The 22006-nt window shown below is 43.2% G+C and overlaps 1 protein-coding gene across 9 annotated transcripts in view; it reads right to left on the bottom strand.

The window, feature by feature from the left end:
* Nucleotides 1-2605: 2605 nt before the first annotated feature.
* PAIP2B (poly(A) binding protein interacting protein 2B) overlaps nt 2606-22006 on the bottom strand; it is a 67556-nt gene continuing 48155 nt past the window's right edge. For 8 of the 9 annotated variants that reach the window (XM_074195921.1, XM_074195941.1, XM_074195933.1 and 5 more), the window contains exons 2-4: nt 17204-17367; nt 4116-4292; nt 2606-2730 (exon numbers count right to left, since the gene is read on the bottom strand). In XM_074195921.1, the coding sequence (XP_074052022.1) occupies nt 2674-2730; nt 4116-4292; nt 17204-17359 (390 nt within the window). In that variant the 5' untranslated portion in view covers nt 17360-17367 and the 3' untranslated portion in view covers nt 2606-2673. The remainder of the gene's footprint in view (nt 2731-4115; nt 4293-17203; nt 17368-22006) is intronic. The other variant, XM_074195919.1, reaches the window with a different exon arrangement.

Here is a 22006-nt window from a genome sequence, read left to right as displayed (position 1 = left end):
GAGGCCTAGGGGAAAGTTTTGAAACCTTCACGTGTTTCTAATTCCCCTCTGCCATTGCTCCCCCCCACATACACCCCCAAGTCTCAGTCTCCCCACCACAACAAGGATTCAAAATCAGAAGACACTAGGAGACAACAGCAGACTCTTCAGTTGGCACTGTGGGAAAATCTGAAAAGGCAAGGGTGACTGCCACCATTTTAAAAAACAGCCTTTTTTAAAAATGACTTTAAAAAAGCCTCTTAATGAGGAATTTCATCTTACTCATTAGACAGTACCTCAACTATAATCCTTCCTAAGCAAGGATTTCCAGGCTTGCCCAGGGTCCAGGGTTAAGTGCATATCAAGAACCAAAATTGGAGAAATAGCTGGCCTGAAGCCAAAGGCTAGGGTTCAAACCCAGCCTCAGACGCCTAGTGTCTCTGATTTTCCACCCTTGTAACATGTGGAGGTTGGTCTCGATCTATGATCCACTAACTACACAGCTTCCATTTCCCAGTAAAAGATCCTGAAACTGAAATGAGTAGTTGCTTCAGTCCAACCCCCTAGAGAGGCTCTCTAAAATACTAGCTTCAACTTTCAAAGGGCTGAGCACTGGGGGGAGGAGGGGCAGCTTTGTCCTCTTCTCCCACAAAGCTCCAAGACCTCCCCTGACTGCTCAGACTGGGTGAAGCAAGGCAACTGGTGAGAGCAGTGAGGAGGGGCACCTGCGGCAAAGCTGCTCTCCAGGCTTGAGGGGCCTCGGCACTGGGACCAAGCCAGTTGGGCACAAGAGCTCCTCCATCCTCACGGATCTGGGACTGGCCAAATAGAGGATGTGCTGGCAAAAAGCCAAGACCCTTGCCAATGATGCCGCAGGCAGGAGAGAGCTCAGTCTCCAGGTCACACCCGGATAGCTGACTGGTCCTCACAGTGATGGACCATCCCCTTCCTCACCAGCATAGGGACAGGAGTAGAGCCAAGGCCTTCACAGCTCCCCCTGAAGGCAGAAGAAAAGCAGCCTGGGAAAGGGGATTTGGGAACATGAACAGGAAAACCTGATGCCTGGAGCTGAACATCTCAAGGTAGGGAAGAATGGAGGGAGGCCCTGCTGGCATCTCAGAAAGGCAACCTTCTAGACGAGAGTGCTGTCTCCAAACAAGCAAGGCAAGAGACACCAGGGTAAATTAGAGGGAAAAGGAATGGTTCAGAGTTTAAAAAAATGACCCTAATCTGGCTCATTGAGAAATCAAGGCCTTCTATCAAAGTGGCTCTTTTCAGTGGCTAGGTCTTGGAACGTGCTTTTTCTTTCAAGTGGAAGTGGTCTTCTGTTCTTACTGGTTACCCCTCTAGCTTGTGCCACTCCAAGGTGGCAGCAGGTAGGAAGGGAGCCTTGGCCCACTTCTCCCCTTGACCACGAAGCTAGTGTTTTGTTAAGGTTCTGATGAGTTGTAATAACAAAGACCCCTGAGGATGGAGGGACCACCCCAAGGAAAGACCTGATGGACCCAGGTGGAGCAGCCACACCAGCAAGGAGCTGATTGTGCCCTCCCCTCATTCAAGGGTCCTCTTGAAGGGCCCTCAGGCAAAACTGCACAACGAGGGGCCCATGTTAACAAGAAGACCTCTCCTTGGACATCCCTCACCCTGTGGTGTCAAGTCCCTGGGGAGCACAGCCTTTATGGAGAGGAAAGCTGGCAGAGAGAAGACGGTGCCCAATGCTAACAGAGGTAACTATTACAAAAATCACAGTTGTGCAGTTCAACTTTTGAGTTAAGAACATCCACAAAGGAATGCCCAGGTCTGAGCTGCTGGTGGCAACCCCCCCCATCCCACCCACAATCCCACCGCCTCATTAACACTGACTTAAAACCAAGGGATCTACAGGCTGAGGGAAGGAAAAGGGGGCTGGGGACCCTAGAGGAGGAGATGGAAAATCAAGTCTCACTGTTATTTGTACTTTCTGAACATTGAGAGCAAAGGTAACTGTGAGCAGACCCTTCAGACTCATCACAGGACCAGGAGTACCTGAGACCAATGTGATTATTATGGTTTGGAAAGGAGATTTCGAGACATTGCTCCCTGAATGGTCACTGTGAGCCAGCCGGTAGGTGACTGCTCTCATAGAGGCCTAGGATGCAATTCTGTGTAGAGAGAAAAGGACCTCTGCCCTGTGGGGGTGGAAATGTTGAGCCTGCAGCCCACCCCCGCCTTTCCTCTCCCCCTTTCCCCTCCCCTTCCTCCTATTCCACCAGCTCAGTGGATGTATTAAGGGGTTCTTCAGGTTTTCCTTAAATCTGACAAGTATGTTGCAGGAAGGGCATTCCCAAAACACTAATCCTGGAAAAAGATGCTTAACATACAAACATCCTCTATGGGGGAAGGAAAGACAGAAAGAACACAATCCCCTCACACAAAAACAAACAAAAAAAGGAAAAAAAAAGCGATTATGTTTTAAAAAAGTAGAAAAAAAAAAACCCAAGAGAACCCAACTGCAGACTGGCAGAACAAAAGAGATACGCAGAAGCTTGTAGATAAGATCACCCACGTTAGAGACTCGATTCACAGTGTCGAGCTTGACCCTCTTCCATTCCCCTCCCCTGGCGCCCCCCACCCCCCTCCAGCCCCCGCCTCTTTGTGCAGTTTTGTCCCTGGAAAGAGGGACCCACAAGTCCTCCTGAAAGGTTCCGGGAAGGTTCAGTACTTCACTCCTGGAATAAACTCCTTGGCATCAGGGTTCAGGTTACTTTTGCTCTGAAATAGGAGGCAAGAGAAGAATGTAAGTAGCTGAGTGGGCGACTCTGGCCCACTCCTAGTGCCGCTGCCTCTGGAGCTTCAGGAAAAGACTTCTGGGACCTGAGGGACTAAAGAGCAGACTGGCTTCCTTGGTGGATGTCAGAACCACAAGGAAGGAGGAGAAGGCGGCCAGTTGAGGGTCCTCAGGACCACCAGCACTCCTTCCCCCCAAACCCTCTGGCCACCTTGCCCCTCACACCTCTGCCTTCTGAAGTCATAGTGTAAGAGCCATGATCTCACAGCATGAGCTCAATTCTCAGCCATCCCAAGCTAAGACTGAGGTTGGGCATTAAATCAGCTCCACTAAGAGGGCTCATTTTTTCCCCTTAACTGATTTCAGAAGGCACCATAGGCTGTCTGCTAGCTAGCAAGTGAACGAATGCTTGAGGCCTCCACAAACCTTCTGCCAAAGACCCGCCATGCTGCCAGAAATTTACCCCCAGACAATTAAACAAAACCCATGCCTAGCTAAAATGCAGAATATGTCTGGACTCCTAAGCTGGAGGTGAACAGCAGCCTTAAAAGCCCCTCTCAACAGACCACCATGAACGCCAACAGCGACCGGCTGACAATCAACTAAGATGGACTTGGTTCTCCTCCACGGGACAATGTGGAAAACGCCCTCCACATACAGAGAAGGATTTGTGAAGTCTGGATTCAGAGCAGAACTTACTATTTTCCATTTAGAAATGCTGTTTTATGCTTTATGCTTTTTTAACCCTCTCATGGTTTTTTGGTTTCTTTTGTTTTCTTTCTTTCACAACATTAATAATATGGAAATACATTTTTTTTTTTTAGGTTTTTGCAAGGCAAACGGGGTTAAGTGGCTTGCCCAAGTCCACAGGGCTAGGTAATTATTAAGTGTCTGAGACCAGATTTGAACCCACGTACTCCTGACTCCAGGGCCAGTGCTTTATCCACTACGCCACCTAGCTGCCCCTGGAAATACATTTAACAGGTATCCATGCATAACATATATCAGAATACTCGATGTCAAGAGGAGGGGGAGGGGGGAAGGAAGGAAGGAGACATATGTAGAACTCAAATCTTACAGAAGAAGGAATGTTAAGGAGCCTTTTTGCACTAGTTGGAATAATAAGATTAAATAAAAACAAGATCCTTCTCAATGTCCCCTACTTGTCTACAAGTAGTTTATGTGACTGGGAGTCCCATGGAGGAGACAAGGTCTCAGGGATGGTGGAAGGGAGGCCATCTGGAGAGGACGGCCATCTGCAGTGCTCGTCCTGACCTTGGCTACACGTCCAGTGGTCAGTCTCCTTCCTCAAGTTAGGAAGAGGGAAGGAGAGTCCACTGGGGAAGGCCGCTTCCAGGGGGACCCTTACCAAGATATCTTCTGAACTGTGACTGTCACTGACTGAAAGTCCATTAAGCTGCTGCTGCAGCTGCCCCATGCCTTGAGGCAGATCACGAGAGGGAATGAACCAGTCCTGGTCTTCTTCATCCAGCATCTCCTGGAAGCAGCGGTCCAGGAATTCTTGCTCCTCCAGTTCTTCCTCTACCTAGAAGAAGATGACAGGAGGCTGAGAATGGGGTGGAAGCAGAAAAGGGGGAGCCTTCAGAGGCAAGAAAGGCCCTTCTGAACTGTTGCAGAGGGGTGAGCAGGACCAGGGAACCGACTTGCAGGAGGGCACAGAATGGTCAAAGGGAAACAAGATGGAATGATGATGCCCAAGGGTGGACCCAGAGAAGAGGTGACAGGAGAGTCCTCCCTGGACTGGTTGAGGTCTGATCTTCCTAACCTGGCCTTTTGCTACCCTTCCAGGCTCCTCACACCTTCTTCCACCCTTTAGATGCTGGATATCAGAGCCATAGGGCCCAACTCACTGGTCCTCACAAACAAAAAGGAGGAAGGGGAGAAATAGAAGAAGAAAGGGAGGTGGAGAAGAGAAGGAAGGAGAGGGAGAGGAGGAAGAAGGGGGGGGGGGGGGACACTGGTTATCACCACTGTATCCAGAGCCTTCTCCCTCCATCCTCAGCTCGTCCTCTCAGGTGCTCTCACTGGGCCAAGACCTAACCCAGATGCCACCCTCTGCAGAAGGTTGTGTTGGGTTCTTCCCTCCTGCCCTGGGGTGCCCTTCTCTCTCCTGTATGTATACTGAATCCTTGCTCTCAGCTCCATCAGAATAGAAGCTAGGGGGCAGGGATTGCTGTGGCCTTTCTTTTAGTACATCATAAACGGCTATTGATGGGGTCATGTTCAGTTTTACTGAATCTTTTTCATCTTTGTTAGATGGTGAAGTTGCTGAGTGGTGGGCAGAGAAGTAAGTGAGAAAGGGGAACAGTTAAAAAAATGCTGCCAGTCAGACCCAGAAAGAGCAGATGCCTGAGATGATTGGGCAGGGCCGGAGAACAAAGCCCTTCAAAGATGTCACTGGAAACTTGGGCTCCTGCTGCGACTCCAGAGTCTGTCTGGCCCCGGTGCCATGACTCTGGGACTCCGGCTCTGCCCATCCTCCCAAAGTACCTCTATGGGAATGCCCTGATGTTTGAGAGGGAGGCACACAGAGGGCCGCTCAGCCCCATGGCTGACAACCAGCTTGGAATGGAGGTGACCAATATCCTTGACAACTGGAGGCACAAGACTCTTCTATGAAGAGCCCTCATGGTCAGCCAAGGACTTTCACTGAAGAGAACGTCATTTGTTCATTCTTCAAAAATAGGAGGAAGGTCATGTATGCATAAGACAAATCTTCATTTGTTTTTTTTTTTGTAAGGCAGTGGGGACAAGTGACTTGCCCAAGGGCACACAGCTAGGTAATTAATAAGTGTCTGAAGTCACATTTGAATTCAGGTCCTCCTGATTCCAGGGCTGGTGCTAGCTAGCTGTCCCCACCAGAGTTGTTTTAAAATGCATTTCTCTCATCAGTAATGAACTGGAACAATTTTTTCATGACTTAAAGAATGACATAAAGAAAGCTTTAATTTCTTCATCTGAAAACAGCCTGTTTATATCCTTTGACGATCTATCAATTGGGGGACGACTTGTAATAAATTTTATTAAGTTCTCTATATGTTTTGGAAATGAGTCCTTTATTAGAAAAACTAGCTGTGAAAATTGTTTTCTTACCTTTCCATTTTCCTCCTAATCATGACTGAATTGGTTTTATTTGTACAACCCCTTTTTAATTTAATATAGTCAAAATCATCTATTTTGCAATTTATAATATTGTCTATTTATTGTTTGGTCATAAATTTCTTCCCTTTCCATAGATCTGCAGAGAGAGTATTTCTCCATCTGTTCAATGGTCTATGGTATTGCCCTTTTTGTCTAAATCCTGTTCCCATTTTTGACCTTATTTTGGTATAGGTGTGTGAGAAGTTTTTGCCCTATTTTCCAGTTTTCTGATAGTGTTGGAATTCTGTTGAATAGTGAGTTCTTATCCCAGAAGCCAGTATCTTTGAGTTTGTCAAACATTTACCACTTTCTTTTATACCAATCCTAACCCACTGGTCCATTTCTCTATTTCTTAATATAGGCAACTTTGTTGTCTGTCACTTTGGAGTATAGTTTTAGATCTAAACTAGGTCATCTTTTTACATTTTTTTCCATTAATTCCACTATATTCTTGACCTTTTCTTGCTCCAGATGAATTTTGTGACTTTTTTTTCCTAGCTCTGTAAAATAGTTATTTGATAGTTTGATTGATATGGCACTGAATAAGTAACTTAATCTAGGCAGAATTGCCATTTTTATTATATTAGCTTGGTCTAACCATGAGCAACTAATGTTTTTTCCAATTAGATCTGACTTTGTGTGAAGTGCTTTGTAATTGTGTTCATATAATTTCTAGGTTTCTAAGTATTTTATGTTGTCTGTAGTTACTTTAAGTGGAATTTCTCTTTTTTATCTTTTGCCTTTGGGTTTTATTGTTCACATATAGAAATGCTGATGTTTTATGTGGGTTTATTTCATATTCTGCCATTCCACTGAAGTTCTTAATTGTTTCAAGTAGTTTTTAGTTGATCTAGGCTTCTCTAACTATATCATCATATCATCTGGAAAAAGTGAGTTTTGCTTTCTCACTGCCTAGTCTATTTTCTTCAATTTCTTTTTCTTCTCTTATTGCTAAAGCTGTTCTAATACTAAATGGAATAGTAGTGGTGATGATGGGCATCCTTGTTCACCCTTGATATCTTGTTGGAAATGGACCTTGTTTATCCTTATTACATATAATGCTTGTGGATGATTTTAGATAGATATTATTATTTTAAGGAAAACTTTATTCTCTAGTGTTTTTATATTTATTTTATTTTTAGTTTTTTAGTTTTTGCAAGGCAAATGGAGTTAAATGGCTTGCCCAAGGCCACACAGTAGGTAATTATAAAGTGTCTGAGGCCGGATGTGAACTCAGGTTCTCCTGACTCCAGGGCTGGTGCTCTATTCATTGTGCCACCTTGCAGCCCCATTCTCTAGTGTTTTTAATAAGAATAGGTGTTGTATTTTTGTCAAAGGTTTTTTCAACATTTATTAAGATAATCACATGATTACTGTTAGCTTTGTTATTGATATGGTCAATCATATTGATTGTTTTCCTAAAACTGAAAAATTTCTGCCTATCTGGTATAAATCCTACCTAATTATGCCATATTATCCTAGTAATAACTTGTAATCTCTTTGCTGAAATTTTATTTAAGATTGGTCTATAATGTGGGGCAGCTAGATGGCGCACTGCATAGATAGAGCACCGGCCCTGGAGTCAGGAGTACCTGAGTTCACATCCGGCCTCAGACACTTAATAATTACCTAGCTGTGTGGCCTTGGGCAAGCCACTTAACTCCATTTGCCTTGCAAAAACCTAAAACAAACAAACAAATAAAAAAGATTGATTTATAATGTGAAATACAATTTTGACCTTAAAATTAATTATTCATTGTTTTGTTTTAAATAAGTTTTTAAATGTCTTTTTGCTTTTTTACATCACTATATTCACCAGATCATATTCCTGCTAGAGACCAATTCTAAATAAAAATAGTATCTTTTGTTTTTTTTTGCTGCTGCCACCTAGCCACCCCTAAAATAATATTTTTTAAAATATAAAGAGGAAAAAATCAGCATCCTTGATCAATAAACAAATCTGAATGTATTTGCAATTTATAACATTTGTGGAATTCTTCCCTATATAAAACAGAAGGGGACAAGTATCTGCTTATTTCTTTTTATCCCCCCCAAGTCACACTTGTTCTTGTATAATTTTGTAATGTTTGCTTTTTTTAAGGGGGGGTTCTGTTTTTAAGTAGTACTGAATATATTGTTTTCTTAACTCTGTTTTAACTTTATTCTGCATTAATTTAATTTATATAGATCTTTCCTTGCTTTTCTGTGTGAATCACATTCATTTCTTACAGTAGGTAATATTTCATGTCAAATTCCATTATATTTACATACCACAATTTCTTTAGCCATTACCCAAGTAATAGACACGCACTCTGTTTCCAATTCTTTGCTGTAAGAAAAGTTACTACTTTAAGTATTTTAGTATAAATGGAACTTTATCTTATTATCAATCATCTCCATGGGATATAAGCCTAATCAATGAGTCATCTGGTATGGACATTTTAATTATTTCATTTAATAATTCCAAAATTGTTTCACAGCTCCACCAATAATGCACTAGTGTGCCTCTCTTCCTCCAACTCCCCCAAGGTAAACATTTTTTTTAGTTGCTTTTTTTTTTTTGCAAGGCAAATGGGGTTAAGTGGTTGCCCAAGGCCACATAGCTAGGTAATTATTAAGTGTCTGAGGCTGGATTTGAATTCAGGTACTCCTGACTCCAGGGCCGAGCTTTTTCCACTGGGCCACCTAGCCGCCCCCAACATTAATATTTGTCATCTTTTATTTCTCTGCTAATTTGCAAGATGTGATGTAAAATTTTAGGTATATTTATTGCTCTTATTAATGAAATGGAAAATTTTTTCAAAGTTAACACTTTGCAATTAATTCCTTTGAGAACAGTTCATATTCTGTGACTCAATTTTTAGACACAGATGCATACACATGTATATATACACATACATATACATGAGAAACAGCAAGAGAAGGTAGATTGAATTTTGAATCTTAAACTCCTTATCAGAAACTCAATCTAAAGACTTGGTAGATTCATTCAATCTATCCTTATTTTAAGTACACGGATTCTGTTTCTGTAGAAGCTTTTCAGTTTCATGTAATCCAAAGTAATCGATTTTATCTTTTCTAATAGGCTCTATATCCTGTTTGGTTAAGACTATATCTCCTACATGGAGCTGTGAGAGGTATATAATCTGTTTCTCCTTCAATTTTTAATGATCTTTAAGGTCACACATCCATTTAAACTGTATTGTGGAATATTGTCAAAATAGGATACTGTTTTAAGCCTAATTTCTGCCAGATAGATTTCCAGTTTTCCCAGTAGTTTTTATCAAAATGGAAGCTCTGTCCTGACTAATTTTTTGAACACCGGATTAAGTTTCATTGTTTTTAATTCTTCCATTTTCAGTTCTAGTGATTTTTTAAAACAATTTCAGATGGTTTTGATGATTTCTTTATAATATAGTTTGAGATCTGGAGGCCCTATTCCTATTTCATCCCTTTATCTTTTTAATTATTCCTGTTTTTCTATATCTTTTATTTTTTCAAATGCATTTAATTATTTTATCAATTTCTATAACATTTATTGATTGGTATAACATCAAAACTATAAATTCATTTAGGTGATTCTGTCATATTTATTACATTAGCATGGTCCAGTCACAAGCACTGAATATACCTTCAGCTATTAAAAGTTAATTCTTTATTTCTTTAAGGAGCATTTTGTAATTGAATATAAACAGGTATTTTGTGTGCTTTGGTAGACTGATCTCCAGAGTGCTAATGAGTTTTGTAGTTACTTGGAATGGGTTCCCTTTCCATTACTGCGTCTTGGGTCCTGTTAATACTGTAATTCTAAATGTTCTTGATTTCTGAGGGTTTATTTTGCAGCTCTGCTGAGGCTATTGACTGTCTCTATTAGTAGTCCCCAGGAGCTGAGTAGTTTCTTTGAGAACTAAATCCTTGCAAATCATATTCTTTCTAAGGCCTCCATCTTCCTTTATAGAATATCTCTCTTTTGTCATGAAACGTTTTCCTTTTACCTTCCCTGTTTCGATCCCTCCTTTTGCCTCTTTTGGAGTTCACATTCCCGAGGGACTATAGGTGTTCTCCCTTTGTTGTTAGCCTTTGACTCAAATTAGGGTACATTTCATATTAATCCTTCTCATATTCTCCCTCCTTCCCTTTTTATATGCCACCTCATTTTGTAATTTAGTTCCAGCAAAAAAAAAAAAGCCACAAAAACAAACAAAACTTAATTCATCTGTATGAAGAAGGTTGCGAGGTTTAGACCACAATGGTTCAAGCCTATTTCTCACCATCATGGAGTTAACTTCTGCATTCACCTAGTCTCACCATCCATTTAGACCTTAATGGTTCCTCTGCTGTTATTTTGTATTGTTGGATTTGTTTGCCCTTCTTGTATTGCTGGTGTCTGGGGGGGGGGGGGGTGTGTCTGAAGATCTGGTAATCTCAAGGTTTGGGTTTCTTTCTATGAAAGCTTGCTTTGACTGACCATGGATATTTCTTTTTTCCCATTATTTAAATATTTTCTTTTCCAATTACATATAATAGTAGTTTCTACCAATCTTTTGGGCAAGGTTTTGAGTTTTACAATTTTTTTCTCCCTCCCCCCAACAGAAGGCAATCTAATATAGTGTTTACAGATCCAGACCATGGATCTTTCTACAAAAATGGTACGGCTCTGAGTTTTGCCGTAGGAGCCCACAGGCCTGGAGCTCCTGCTTCATTAGTGCCCCCCGCCCCCAGTCTTTCCATTAGATTACTGTTTTGACTTTGGGTACCAGAGTTACCATAGGGCTTCACACACACACACACACACACACACACACACACACACACACACACACACACACACACTGGAACGGGTGACTTGGTTTTCTCTGCTCACCAGTTTGGGGCCACTGTCCTTAACTGTTTCTTTTGGACTCATCTTTTGGGAGATCTACAGTCTTTGCCTCCTGCCAAAGTCACAGGTTCAGCTTGTACAGAATGCTGTGGCTTTGTCTTCCAGATTGGGAATGCAGTTCCCCTCTTTTGTGTCTTCGGTGACTCGCTACAGTCTGCCAATCATCTCTGCTTTGTACAAGGTCATAATTTCTAATTTTACTTTCTTATTTCTCTTTTAAACTATTCAGGAACATTCTGATCAGGTTCCATCTCTCGAGAATCCATAGGCTCCTCTGTCTCACCAGGAGCTGACTCATGTTCCTTTGTCCAGGATTGTAGGCATAGTTGTTTACAGGCACCTGGACTCTTTTGGCTGTTCTGAAGGCCACAGTGCCCTTCTGCTAGTAATACTTAACCTGTTGGTTTGTCTGCTTATACACAAGGTCTTTCCCTGAATCTTCTTCTTCTGGAGATCTTGGTAATTTCAGTTGTTTTCCTTCCACTGCCCCCCCGTGTTCACGACTCCTTTGATGGAGGTTTCCAGGGCGTGGACTTCAGAGCTGTCTCCCATATTGGGCATTTGACATTTCAGCAGTCCCAGGCCCTGCTCCAAATGACCTCTGGGGAGAAGGAATCTTCCTGAGCCAGATGCTGAGCTCTCTCCTGGTCCAGTGAGGGGGTCACACAGCTCCACCCAAGGCACCCTGCCACAGCTCCCTCTGTTCTTCGAGTCTCAGATGAAGCAGTGCTACAAAGTGGGAAGGACAGACCTGGTATGTGTGGCAGGGAAGGGGGCACTCAACTGCTCACCAGGAAGAGAGATGAGCCTTCCATCTGGTTAAGATTCTTGGGAGTCCCAGACTATGGAGGCAACAGACACTGTTCCTTCTCTTGTGCATAACCCCTAGTTAAGAAAAGTCTGAGAAGACCTGAGGATAATGATAGCTTGTATTTATACAGCCCCGTAAGGTTCACAAAGCACATGGATACGAACACACATACATGTGTTCCCACATGCATGCATACATGCATATACATGACATGGGGGCAGATGGAGGGGAAGTGACCGGCTAGGGTCACACAGCTAGCACGTGTCCAAGGCAGAGGATAAACCGGACTTTTCTGACTCCAGCTCCAAGACTTGTCCTCCCCTCACTGATCACATCCAGCTAACTTTTTGTTTAAACAGCACTGCTGTCTGTTCTCTGTGCTACATGACAACAGAGAGCCACAGGATCACGGGCTTGCAGCTGGAATTGTCTTCCCGCAACCTCTCCGTTTCTTCATGACTTAACCAAAGTGACCAGGGCCAGCCCTGTCTTTGGGGTACACTCTCCACCATCCTTCATGGTCACAGTTGCTGATGGTTCCTGCTACACTGCCCCCCCACATCATTAGCTGATGGAGCGGTTGTCACCTCTACATGGGCCCCGAACCCACTGTCCTGGGCTACGTCAGGCTGAACACCCCTGAGCAAGGGAGTCTGTCTGCAGCTGTCACTGCACGGGGCCAGATAATCCCAGGCAGAGATCATAGGATCATAAGGGTAAGAAAATCCTTCTGCAGTTGTGCAGGCTGCCTTCCGCCTCCCCCTGCCCTGCTCCAAAGAAACATTAAGGAGACCAAAAAACAAACCGTCCTGGGTGCTTTCAGCTGTTGGCCCAGCCTCATGGACGCAGGGAGGGTCTCTTTAAAGTGCCTACCACTGCACAGGTGGCACTTTTGAAGCCTAAGTGGACTGTCCAAGAGAAAACTGACTTGTCAGAGGGGAAGTGAAAGCGTCTTGACCATCAAGTCACCTGAGTCCAGGTCTACAAGGTCGAGGAGCCAGCCCCTAACCTCAGGGTGTGATGAATGAGGAATGAAGCTGATGAAGTCAGAAGCCTCAAGAGGGCTGCACATAGACACCACTCTGGAACCAGTGGGGTTTTCTAAGGCCACCAAAGGTTCTGATTGTCTTCCTTTCAGCCTGTTTCAGTCTTATCTGGTTGACCTATGTTTATATAGATTATATATATATATATATATATATATATATATATATATATATATATATAGATATACTATACCTCATATAATATATAAAATATATATAGAAATATGATATGTATTATATAGAGATCTATATTTTCCAAAAAAGAAATCCTTACCCAGGGAGTTACAAGCATCCAAAGTCTCCAAAAAACATGTATCACCTGATAATTGAGTGAGTAAAAAACACTCTGAATTAAGGAAAATTCTTTCCCATGGTCCTCAGAGAATATTTCTACAGGTTAACCTCTCATCTGGTGACTGGACCAGGGAGTCAGGAAGGACCAGGGTTCAAAAATGTGCCCTGTCATTTATTAGCCAAATCTCCCTAGGCAAACCACTTGACTTCCCTCAGCCTGAGCTGAGCCATAGAAATCTGTAGCACTCAGGATCAAGGGGAGTGATGGAAACAAGTCTTTATACAGCACATAGCACACACAGAACTTCACTGTCCTCCTACCAACCTGGAGAGACAGTGGCTATCATCCCCACCTTCAGGAAAGGAAACTGAGGCGGCAAGGCAAGGTCTGAGACTGGGTTTGACCTTGACTTTCTGACTCCAGGTACATGGGCTGCTGCCCTACCCCACCCACTGCCTGTGTTTGTAAGGATCTGAGGTGATCATAGGAGCAGAGACTTGACATCTTGATGATGCTCTACAAGTCTCTAGAGACTCTGGACATGTTCCCTGTTCCCATTCCTTGGCCCAGAGGAATGATTACCTTCAGAATCTCTAGAATGCTCTAAGATTTGCAAAGGTCTTTTACTCACTGACCTGGAGATGGAAGCCCCTGGGACCACCACTCCAACTTAACATACAAGGTGCTCCCCACTCTCATTCCAGGTTGCAGGTTACAGGCTTCTAAACACAAGAAAATAAAACTTGGAACTCAGGTCCAAATCAGGGGAGAATTTGCTCCAGTTGAGTCAAAGGATGCTTTATGTTACTTCTCTGGTACAAACTGGCCTTGACACTCCAGTACCTCCTGCTTAGGGCCAGTTGAATCAGCAGATGAGTTGGGACACTCTCCCTCAGCAGATTCCAACTTCCGTGGTCACCATCTGCTCTCTCTATTGACCAGCACCTCTTTGGGGGTCCATGCTCTTCAGAGTATCGGCATCTTGCCCAGTGTTTGGTTCATCCCACAGCGCCAGATCTGCTTACCAAAAGTGGTCCACCAGGCACTCACATTCCATGCCCAGGTCCAAGCCAGTAAGCCAGGCTTCTTACCCATTTAAAGTCTGAGAATAGGTTGAGCTCATTTCAGCCTCAAGGCCTCTGATCATTTGCTTGACCAGATAAAATTGTATGATGAGCCTTGTGCCAGAGCACCAGCCATCCTGAGGGAAACCGGAGAGAACCATCTATTCGATGGTTCGATTAGTCTTTTGCCCCTATACCCAAGTTGGACTATGGATGTGCCCATCAGAACTGCTACGGACCTCTACCAGTCCCCTCTGGCTTTGCCCGGCCTGGGCACGGTGTCATCCCTTCAAAAGGGAGGGGCTAACCAGGGAAAATCCCATTTTGGAACTGATCCTTACTAGTAGAGAATGTGGCACAATGATAATGGGCGTTCTTGAGGGGAGGTGACCAAGAGTACCAAGGTTTGTGAGAAAGGAGCCTGGACAGAGTTTGACAGGACACCCAGAGTTGTCAGTAAGTACACTGAAATCCCAGGGAAGGCCCTGTTAAGTCAGTCCAGGAGGGAGGGCAGGTGGTCAAGAAGGAGATTCTCAAGACATGTCTGAAGGGACAGAAAGATGCATAACAGTGAGCAACTCAATAACCAAATGAGATTTCTAAAAACTGTATAGTAGATGGGAGCAAGATTCCATAAAAGAGGACAAATATAAGAATTTATCACATCTCTGCACCAAAAATGTCAAGGAAGATGGTAGGGATCTCTGGGAAGGTTTGTTTGTTTAAACTGTATTGAGGAAGAAAGGAAAACTCCAAGAAAGGAAAAGTTGAGAGCAAACAATGAAAATGAACAATGGAGAAGGGGACAAAGTGACAGCTCTTAGCTTAATTCTGTTTTCACTAACTTTTACATAGAACAAAAGCAGAGAAAAATGAACAGAGCACTTCCCTAAGATAAGAGGGGAGATGGTAAGAGAGCACCCGGTTTTTCCTGATGGAGTCAAGTCACCTAGCCAGAGAGAGCATCCTAAACTTCTGATTCTGAAAGAACTGGCAAATGTACTTGCTGGGTCTTTGTCCAGACACTGGAAAAATCATGAGAAATGAGAGAGCACAAAACTGAGGAAGAGGAAATGCCTCAATTTTCAAAAAAAAAAAAAAAGGAGAAAAAGAGGGAAAGAGAGAAAGGAAGGAAAAAAAGGAAGGAGAAAAAGAGAAGAGTCTATCAACTACAGTTCAATAAGTTTGACACTGATTTCTGCGAAAATTTTTAGAAGGACCATTAAGCATTTTACCTAAATTTTTGCCAAGCTTGTGATAAAGCACCTCTTTTTGTGGAGCAGATGAGATACCTGGCTGCAGACTTCATGGACAGCTCAACATTAAGGGGGCAGGTGCCAGTGGAGGACCCCAGTGATCTGTACTTGGCCCTTGTCTGTTTATCACACCTTGAATCAAGGCAAACTTACCAAAAGGGCAGCCATTCCAAGGCTGGAAGGGAAAGCTAGTAGGGAGGATGGTCAGATTCAAGGCTCGTGCATGCTGTGCTAACCATGAAGATGAAATTTGACAGAGCTAAATGTTAGGACTTTTACTTGGATATCAAAAAAAAAATTAACTTCATAAGTATAAAACACAGAGGTGTGATTAGATGTTGTTCTGAAAACTATTAGAGGTTTGAGTTTGCTCCAAGTTCAGTGAGTCCACTGTGTGATGGGGCAGCTAGACAATGAGTGTGACCATGAAGAGTTCCGGGAATAGTTCTGGGCACCATAGGTGAAATTTACAGAGGATCACCATGCCATGATGGGGAGGGAAGGAGATGAGCAGGCTGAGCCTCAATTAAACTAAGGATGGATGTGTGGAGGTCTTCAGGCATTTGAGTTCTGTCAGCAGGAGGAAGAACAAGCCTGGCCTAGAAGCCAGAACCAGGAGCAATAGGCAGAATGGCAGAGGGGAAGAAGGTCTTCCCTTAATGAAAGCTGGCCTAAACTGGAAAGAGCAGAGCCTGGAGCAGCTCTTGTTGGAGAGTGTGGAGGGGGATTCCTTCCGTGGATGGGTTGTACTAGATGGCCTCTGAGGTCTTTTCCAACTCTTACATTCTGGGATTTGCAACTCTGAAAAGTAGAATATTTCTAGCATAAAAGAATGCTTCCTGCCTCAAGGCAGAAAGTTATAAGAAATCCAATTAAGTCCAAATCACCACAATGTTTTGTGAACTAAGGCTTACAGAAGAGTGATTTTTGTATATTTTGTTGCTCTCTCTTCAGCAGCCATTTCAGGTCATCACCAAGGATGATGTCCAAGCATTCAAATAAGAAGCCTAGAAAGTATCAAGCTATTATTCCAGACAATCAGTGAAAATTACGGGACTTCACTGAGTCTCGAAGGCTTCAAGGGGATTCGACTCTTGGTCTCCTCCAGAGTAGTTCCTAAACTTCTTGCTTAGCCTTGTGCCACATGGGATATTTGATAAATACCTTGATGATTTTGCTATCATTTGGGCTATAATTCAATTATGTGGAGCAGAAAAGTAAACGACTTGAAATCAGTAGCATAAAAAAAAGCACAGGTCCATAAACTAAGAAGGAAATGTTAAGTTATGGCACTGTGTTCTGGTCAGAAATGCACCCCTTTGTGAGAGTCCTCTCAGAAGGCAGACTGCAGACCAAGCTAGGTGTGGGTCAGCATGGTCCAAGCACCAGCTCTCTTTAATGGACAACCAATTTCCTCCTCTATAAGATAAGAGGGATCGGATTAGATGGTCCCTTCTACGTCCAAGTCTGTGATTGGGGAGCTCTGAACTCAGAAATCAATCTGCTATTCCATTAGTGACCTTCTAGAAGACTGCTTCCAGAGGCCCCCAGAGACAAAAATCAGATCCCTACCCAGCCTGAGCCACTTCTGATCCAAAACCTCTCCAGGAGGAAGGCCATCAACAATGATGTCCTCTCATGAATCTGTGGAATCCAAGGTTATTTTTAAATACATCCCCCTCCAGAGCCCTGGATCAGTCTAGTACCACACTACATGCAGGCAGTGGAGAGACAGAAGATCGGAGAGCCCTCAGACCAATGAGTTATGTTCAAATAAGACTTTAGCAGGACAAACTGGAGATCATGACAAGGGAGAGAGAGCAAGGCCCAGTGCTGAGATAAAGAGCAGAGAGGTAGGGGGCAGAAAGGGTAAGCCTGAAAAGGTCTGGGGAAAGAAGGTGATAAAAAGTCCCGAAAACTAAAGAGAGGATTGGTACTCACACTTTCCTTTACCTGTCTATTAAAATCTTCCTCGTTCTCCATCCACATGTACTCAGCAAAGGGGTTGTTTTCCTTTTCATCTCGCCCATTCACTACCTGGTCCTCTTTGGATTTTGCATTGGGTGTTGTGTTGGCAACATTGGACCCATTCATCATTAAAGAATCTGAAAAAAGAAAAGGAAAGTGTGAACAAGGTGGTAGCAATATGATTCCATACTCTCACAGACATCTCAGTTTTTCAATAAGGGTTAGCAAAATTATTAGTTTGCACCTCCTGTCCAATAAGGACTATGCCTCTGGTTATCAAGTAGATAAACTGTCTACACTTCAGAGGAAGTTAAAAACAAAACACGTCTAAACGGCAATCCCTGCTAAGCTGTGGTCTCATGCCAATTCCCGGCAGGCCCAAGGACATGGCTTTATTTCTGCTTCACAGATGTATTAGCTTTAAGCATAATATTTTTAAAAAATCAGATCATATATAATTACTCTTTTTCAAGTAATTGAATATAAAGAGTACATCTTAAAAGAGCCTTCCCTCCTTTTCTTTTCCTTTTTTTTGAGGGGTTGGGGGACCTAGAAGCTGTAAACTCACTAAGACCAACTGCCCACATACATACATGTGTTGTATGTGCACAATGTGGCCTGGAATACCAGGGAAGTGACTCTAAAATCATAGTCAGAAGATGTGGGTTTTAGCACCTAGTGGCCTGGGCAGTTACTCTCCAGGGTGATCTAGAAGAAGGGGCTTTCCCTTCTACCTCAGTTTCTTCATCTTTTTTGTAAAATAAGAGGCATATCCCAGATGAGTGGTATTATGGTCCATTTTGTAGCTCTAAAACTTGTATGATTATTTGAAAAATTCTAGTTAACAGTTACAACACATACATAAACATCCTTAAGGCAAGTTAAATGAATAGTTTCTTAAATGAATGCTTCTCTAACAAGGTGCTGTGATTGTGTTTGACTCTTGGTGACTCCATTTGGGGTTTTCTTAGCTAAGATCCTGCAGTGTTCTATCATTCCCTTCTGTACCTTATTTTACAGATGAAGAAACTGAGGCAACAGGGTTAATTGACTCATCCAGGGTCACACAGCTAGAAAGAGTCTGAAAGGGGCGGCTAGGTGGCGCATTGGGTAGAGCACTGGCCTTGGAGTCAGGAGTACTTGAGTTCAAGTCCAGCCTCAGACACTTGATAATTACCTAGCTGTGTGGCCTTGGGCAAGCCACTTAACCCCATTGCCTTGCAAAAAAAAAAAAAACCAAACAGAAAGAGTCTGAACTCAGGTCTGAACTTCCTGACTCTAGGATTTGCAAAGGTGAAATCATTAGATCATAAAACTACCTTGAGTATGGGGATTATGTAAATCTGCAAAGAATACAAAAAGGAATGGGACAAAAAGAGACTTGTTCTATCAGACAAAAATGTACCAAAAGGCCCTTAGTCTAAAAGCTGTTAGTGCTGAGGCTATATATAAGGATTTTGTGTATCAAATGCAATATAGCAAAAATGAAAAGCAACAGAGATTGGGAAAAATATTTCCAGTAAATAAAACGAAACTCAGCATATGCAACTAGAAAAAGCTAGGTGGCACAATGGATAGAGCACTGGCCTTGGAGTCAGGAGGTCTGGAGTTTGAATCCAGTCCCAGACACTTGATACTAACTAGCTACATGATCCTGGCCAAGTCACTTCACCCTGACTGCCTCACATCCAGGGTCATCTCCAGTCATCCTGATCCCTATCTGGCCCCTGGACCTGGATGGCTTGGAGGAGAAAGTGAGGCTGGGGACTTAGCGCAGCCTCCCTCCCTCCAATCCAGTTCACTTGCTTGTCCTGGTATCACCTCCCTGTTGTCACTTTTCTTTGAGAATGAAGGACAGACATCATCATCATCATCATCATCATCATCATCATCGCCACCATCAATCACCTCCACCACCACACAACATTCTTCAATGAAACAACATTCAAAGGACATAAACTGAATTTTTGAAATGCAAATTCCTAATTGTAATTCTATGCAGAGATGCCTAAACTCCTTAATAATCAAAGAAATTCAAATCAAGACAATTTTAGGAAAACATCTTACACTCACTAAATAGGAAATCCTAGCTGGCCCCCCCATGATAAAAATCCAATATAGTTTTCCTGGCCCACATCTCAGGGTTGCGTACCCCTCCACCTCCACTGGCATAAAATATTTTTGCCCTTCCCTTCATACCAGAGAAGAAATATGAATTATTTTGATATTAAAAAATAAAATATATTAATAGCATTTTGAGTTTCCAAATTTTTCCTGTGTTGTCTGAAGCTTCCTCAAAACTCCCCCAAAATTCCCATTTAATTTCTTATGCCAACTGGTGACATAAAAATATGTGTGTGTGTGTGTGTATGTGTAATATATATATATATATACATATATATGCATATATATATACATATATATATAATTTTAGTGGGTTAAGTGACTTGCCCAAGGTCACACAGCTAAGTATTAAGCGTGTGTGTGTGTGTGTGTGTGTGTGTGTGTGTGTGTGTCTAGATTTGAACTTAGGCCCTCCTGACTCCAGGGCCGGTACTCTATCCACTACATCACCTAGCTGCCCCCTAACTAGTGACATATATTAAAACCATGATAAGGAAGGGATAACCATTTACAGGCCTTCAAGGAAAAAGACATAATATTTTTATGGTACAAGAGGCTAATCAATCATTTTTGGAGAAGAGCATGGTAATATAAAAAGTCACATAACAGATCCATCCCTAGGACCTGGCGATTCTCTTGAAGACTCTAGCCAAAGAAGTCATGAGAAAGAAAAGGGAACTTATCTGCAGACAAATATGTTGGTTGCTTCATTCTAAACACCCAGACAGCCTGCTTCAGGTTCTCATTCCCTCTTACCTGGGGACTGCTAGCATGTCCTCTCCGGCCATCCCTCTTCTCCAACCCCTCTCCCACAGAGCTGCCAAAACAGAGCCCTGACCAAGTCTCTGCCCTACTCACAGATCACCTGGGCCCTCAAGGGCGGAATACAAATTATGGGGCTTGACATTTGAGCCTACCCTGGACCTTTCCTGTCTTTTTTCATAGAATTTCCTTCATCCATTGTCCTTCTCCATCCAGTCACTCTGCCGATTGTTCCCCATGTGGCCTGTCCACCTTCCTTTCCTCTTTTTTTATTGTCACAAGGACCCCTCGGGTCTGGAACTCATTCCCTCCTTCCCTTCATCTCCACAAATTGCTTTCTACAAAGCCTAGCTCAGACTCTAACCTCCTTTTGTGACCTTTCCTGACCAGCAACCCTAGCACAAACTGAATATTGAACTCCCCACAAACGGGAGGACTGCCAGTCTTCCCATGTCCACCTCCACACATCTCCCACAACCAGACCCTTCTCTCTCCCTATGGCTTTCACTTCAGTCCAGGCCCTCTGGACGCCTAAGGAATTGTTTCAACAGTCCCCTAGGGGGTCTCACAGTCTGGCTCTCACACCACTCCAGCCCAGCCTACATAGGGTAGACAAGCCTCAGGTTCACATCAGACCACCTTTTCTTTTACCATCTCTACTGGGTTCTCTCTCCTCCAATTCCTTTCCTCTGCAGCTCTTTCCCAGGCCATCACTGACCACACTGTCCATCCTTCATAATATCAACCTACTGGTAAAGCAGTCCAAAAAGACACTATTCTCTACTCTCAAATCCCTTGCGTCCTTGGCCTCTCAGCAACCATGCCTTGTCAGACTGGAATTACTCTTCCCATCTGCCTCCTTTACTCCTGTTCATATGGTGCTGAATGGATTGAGAACAAGTCACAGACCCCTACTAAATGATCTACTACAATTTATTCCCCCCTAACTGTAACTGGGTTTGTGATGCTCCATCCCACTTCCCTCAGGGATTCACAATCTTACTCACTACAGTCACTGTTTCAAACTTTTTCATTTCTCTTCAAGCCAAGACCAAGAGGCTCCACAGTTCAGGAGGAATACCCTCTCCTGCTCTCTCATCTCACAAGGTGGTGGTGCCTTGCCCAAGGAAAGCCTCTCAACAGACATCCTTGATCCAATCCCTGCCATCTTCTCTAGCTGAGTGCCCCCTCACTATTATTTCCACATTCTACTCTTCCCTCTATCTCCTTATTGAGAAAGCCCTTATCAGATCAATCCTCCCCCCCACCCCCAACTAAGTTCCTTGAGAAAATCATCTACACCAGTGGTGTCAAACTCAAAGAGAGAGAGAGGCCTGCAGCTGGCACACTAACTGGGAAAACCACACAAGAATGTGGTTTCTGTTTAAGTGAACATTTGTCTTGTTCAACATTTCTCCACTTGGGTGTGCCTCAGCTGGTGAGAGTTTTGACACCTGGGATGTATACTAAGTCTCCTCAGGTCTGACTTCTGTCATCATTCAAGCAAAATCACCCTCTCCCATGTTCTTAACTCTTAGTTGACAAATCTGTTGGGACTCTGCTGTCTCTCTCCTGGTTCTCTTGTCTAACTAGTCTTCTTAGTATTTTGATGGATTCCCTCTGTAATCATAGATATCCATCCCCCAAGTCTCACTTGGTGATCTCTTAGCTTCCCTAGTTCTACTCAGATGATTCCTTTTTTTTTTATTACACTGATATTTTATTTTTCTAATCACATACTTTGGTGGTTTTTCAACAATCAACCATGTGCAAATTTTTAAGTTACACATTTTTCTACCACCCTCCCTCCCCCTCTCATTGGTGGCGAACAGTCTGGAAAAAGTTGTACATGTACATTTCTGTTTAATATATTTATGTATTAGTCATTTT

Source organism: Macrotis lagotis, chromosome 1 (genome assembly GCF_037893015.1).
Source record: "Macrotis lagotis isolate mMagLag1 chromosome 1, bilby.v1.9.chrom.fasta, whole genome shotgun sequence".
Classification (NCBI taxonomy): Eukaryota; Metazoa; Chordata; class Mammalia; order Peramelemorphia; family Peramelidae; genus Macrotis; species Macrotis lagotis.
Note: the sequence above shows the minus strand (reverse complement) of the source record. Positions and strands in the feature narration are given on the sequence as shown.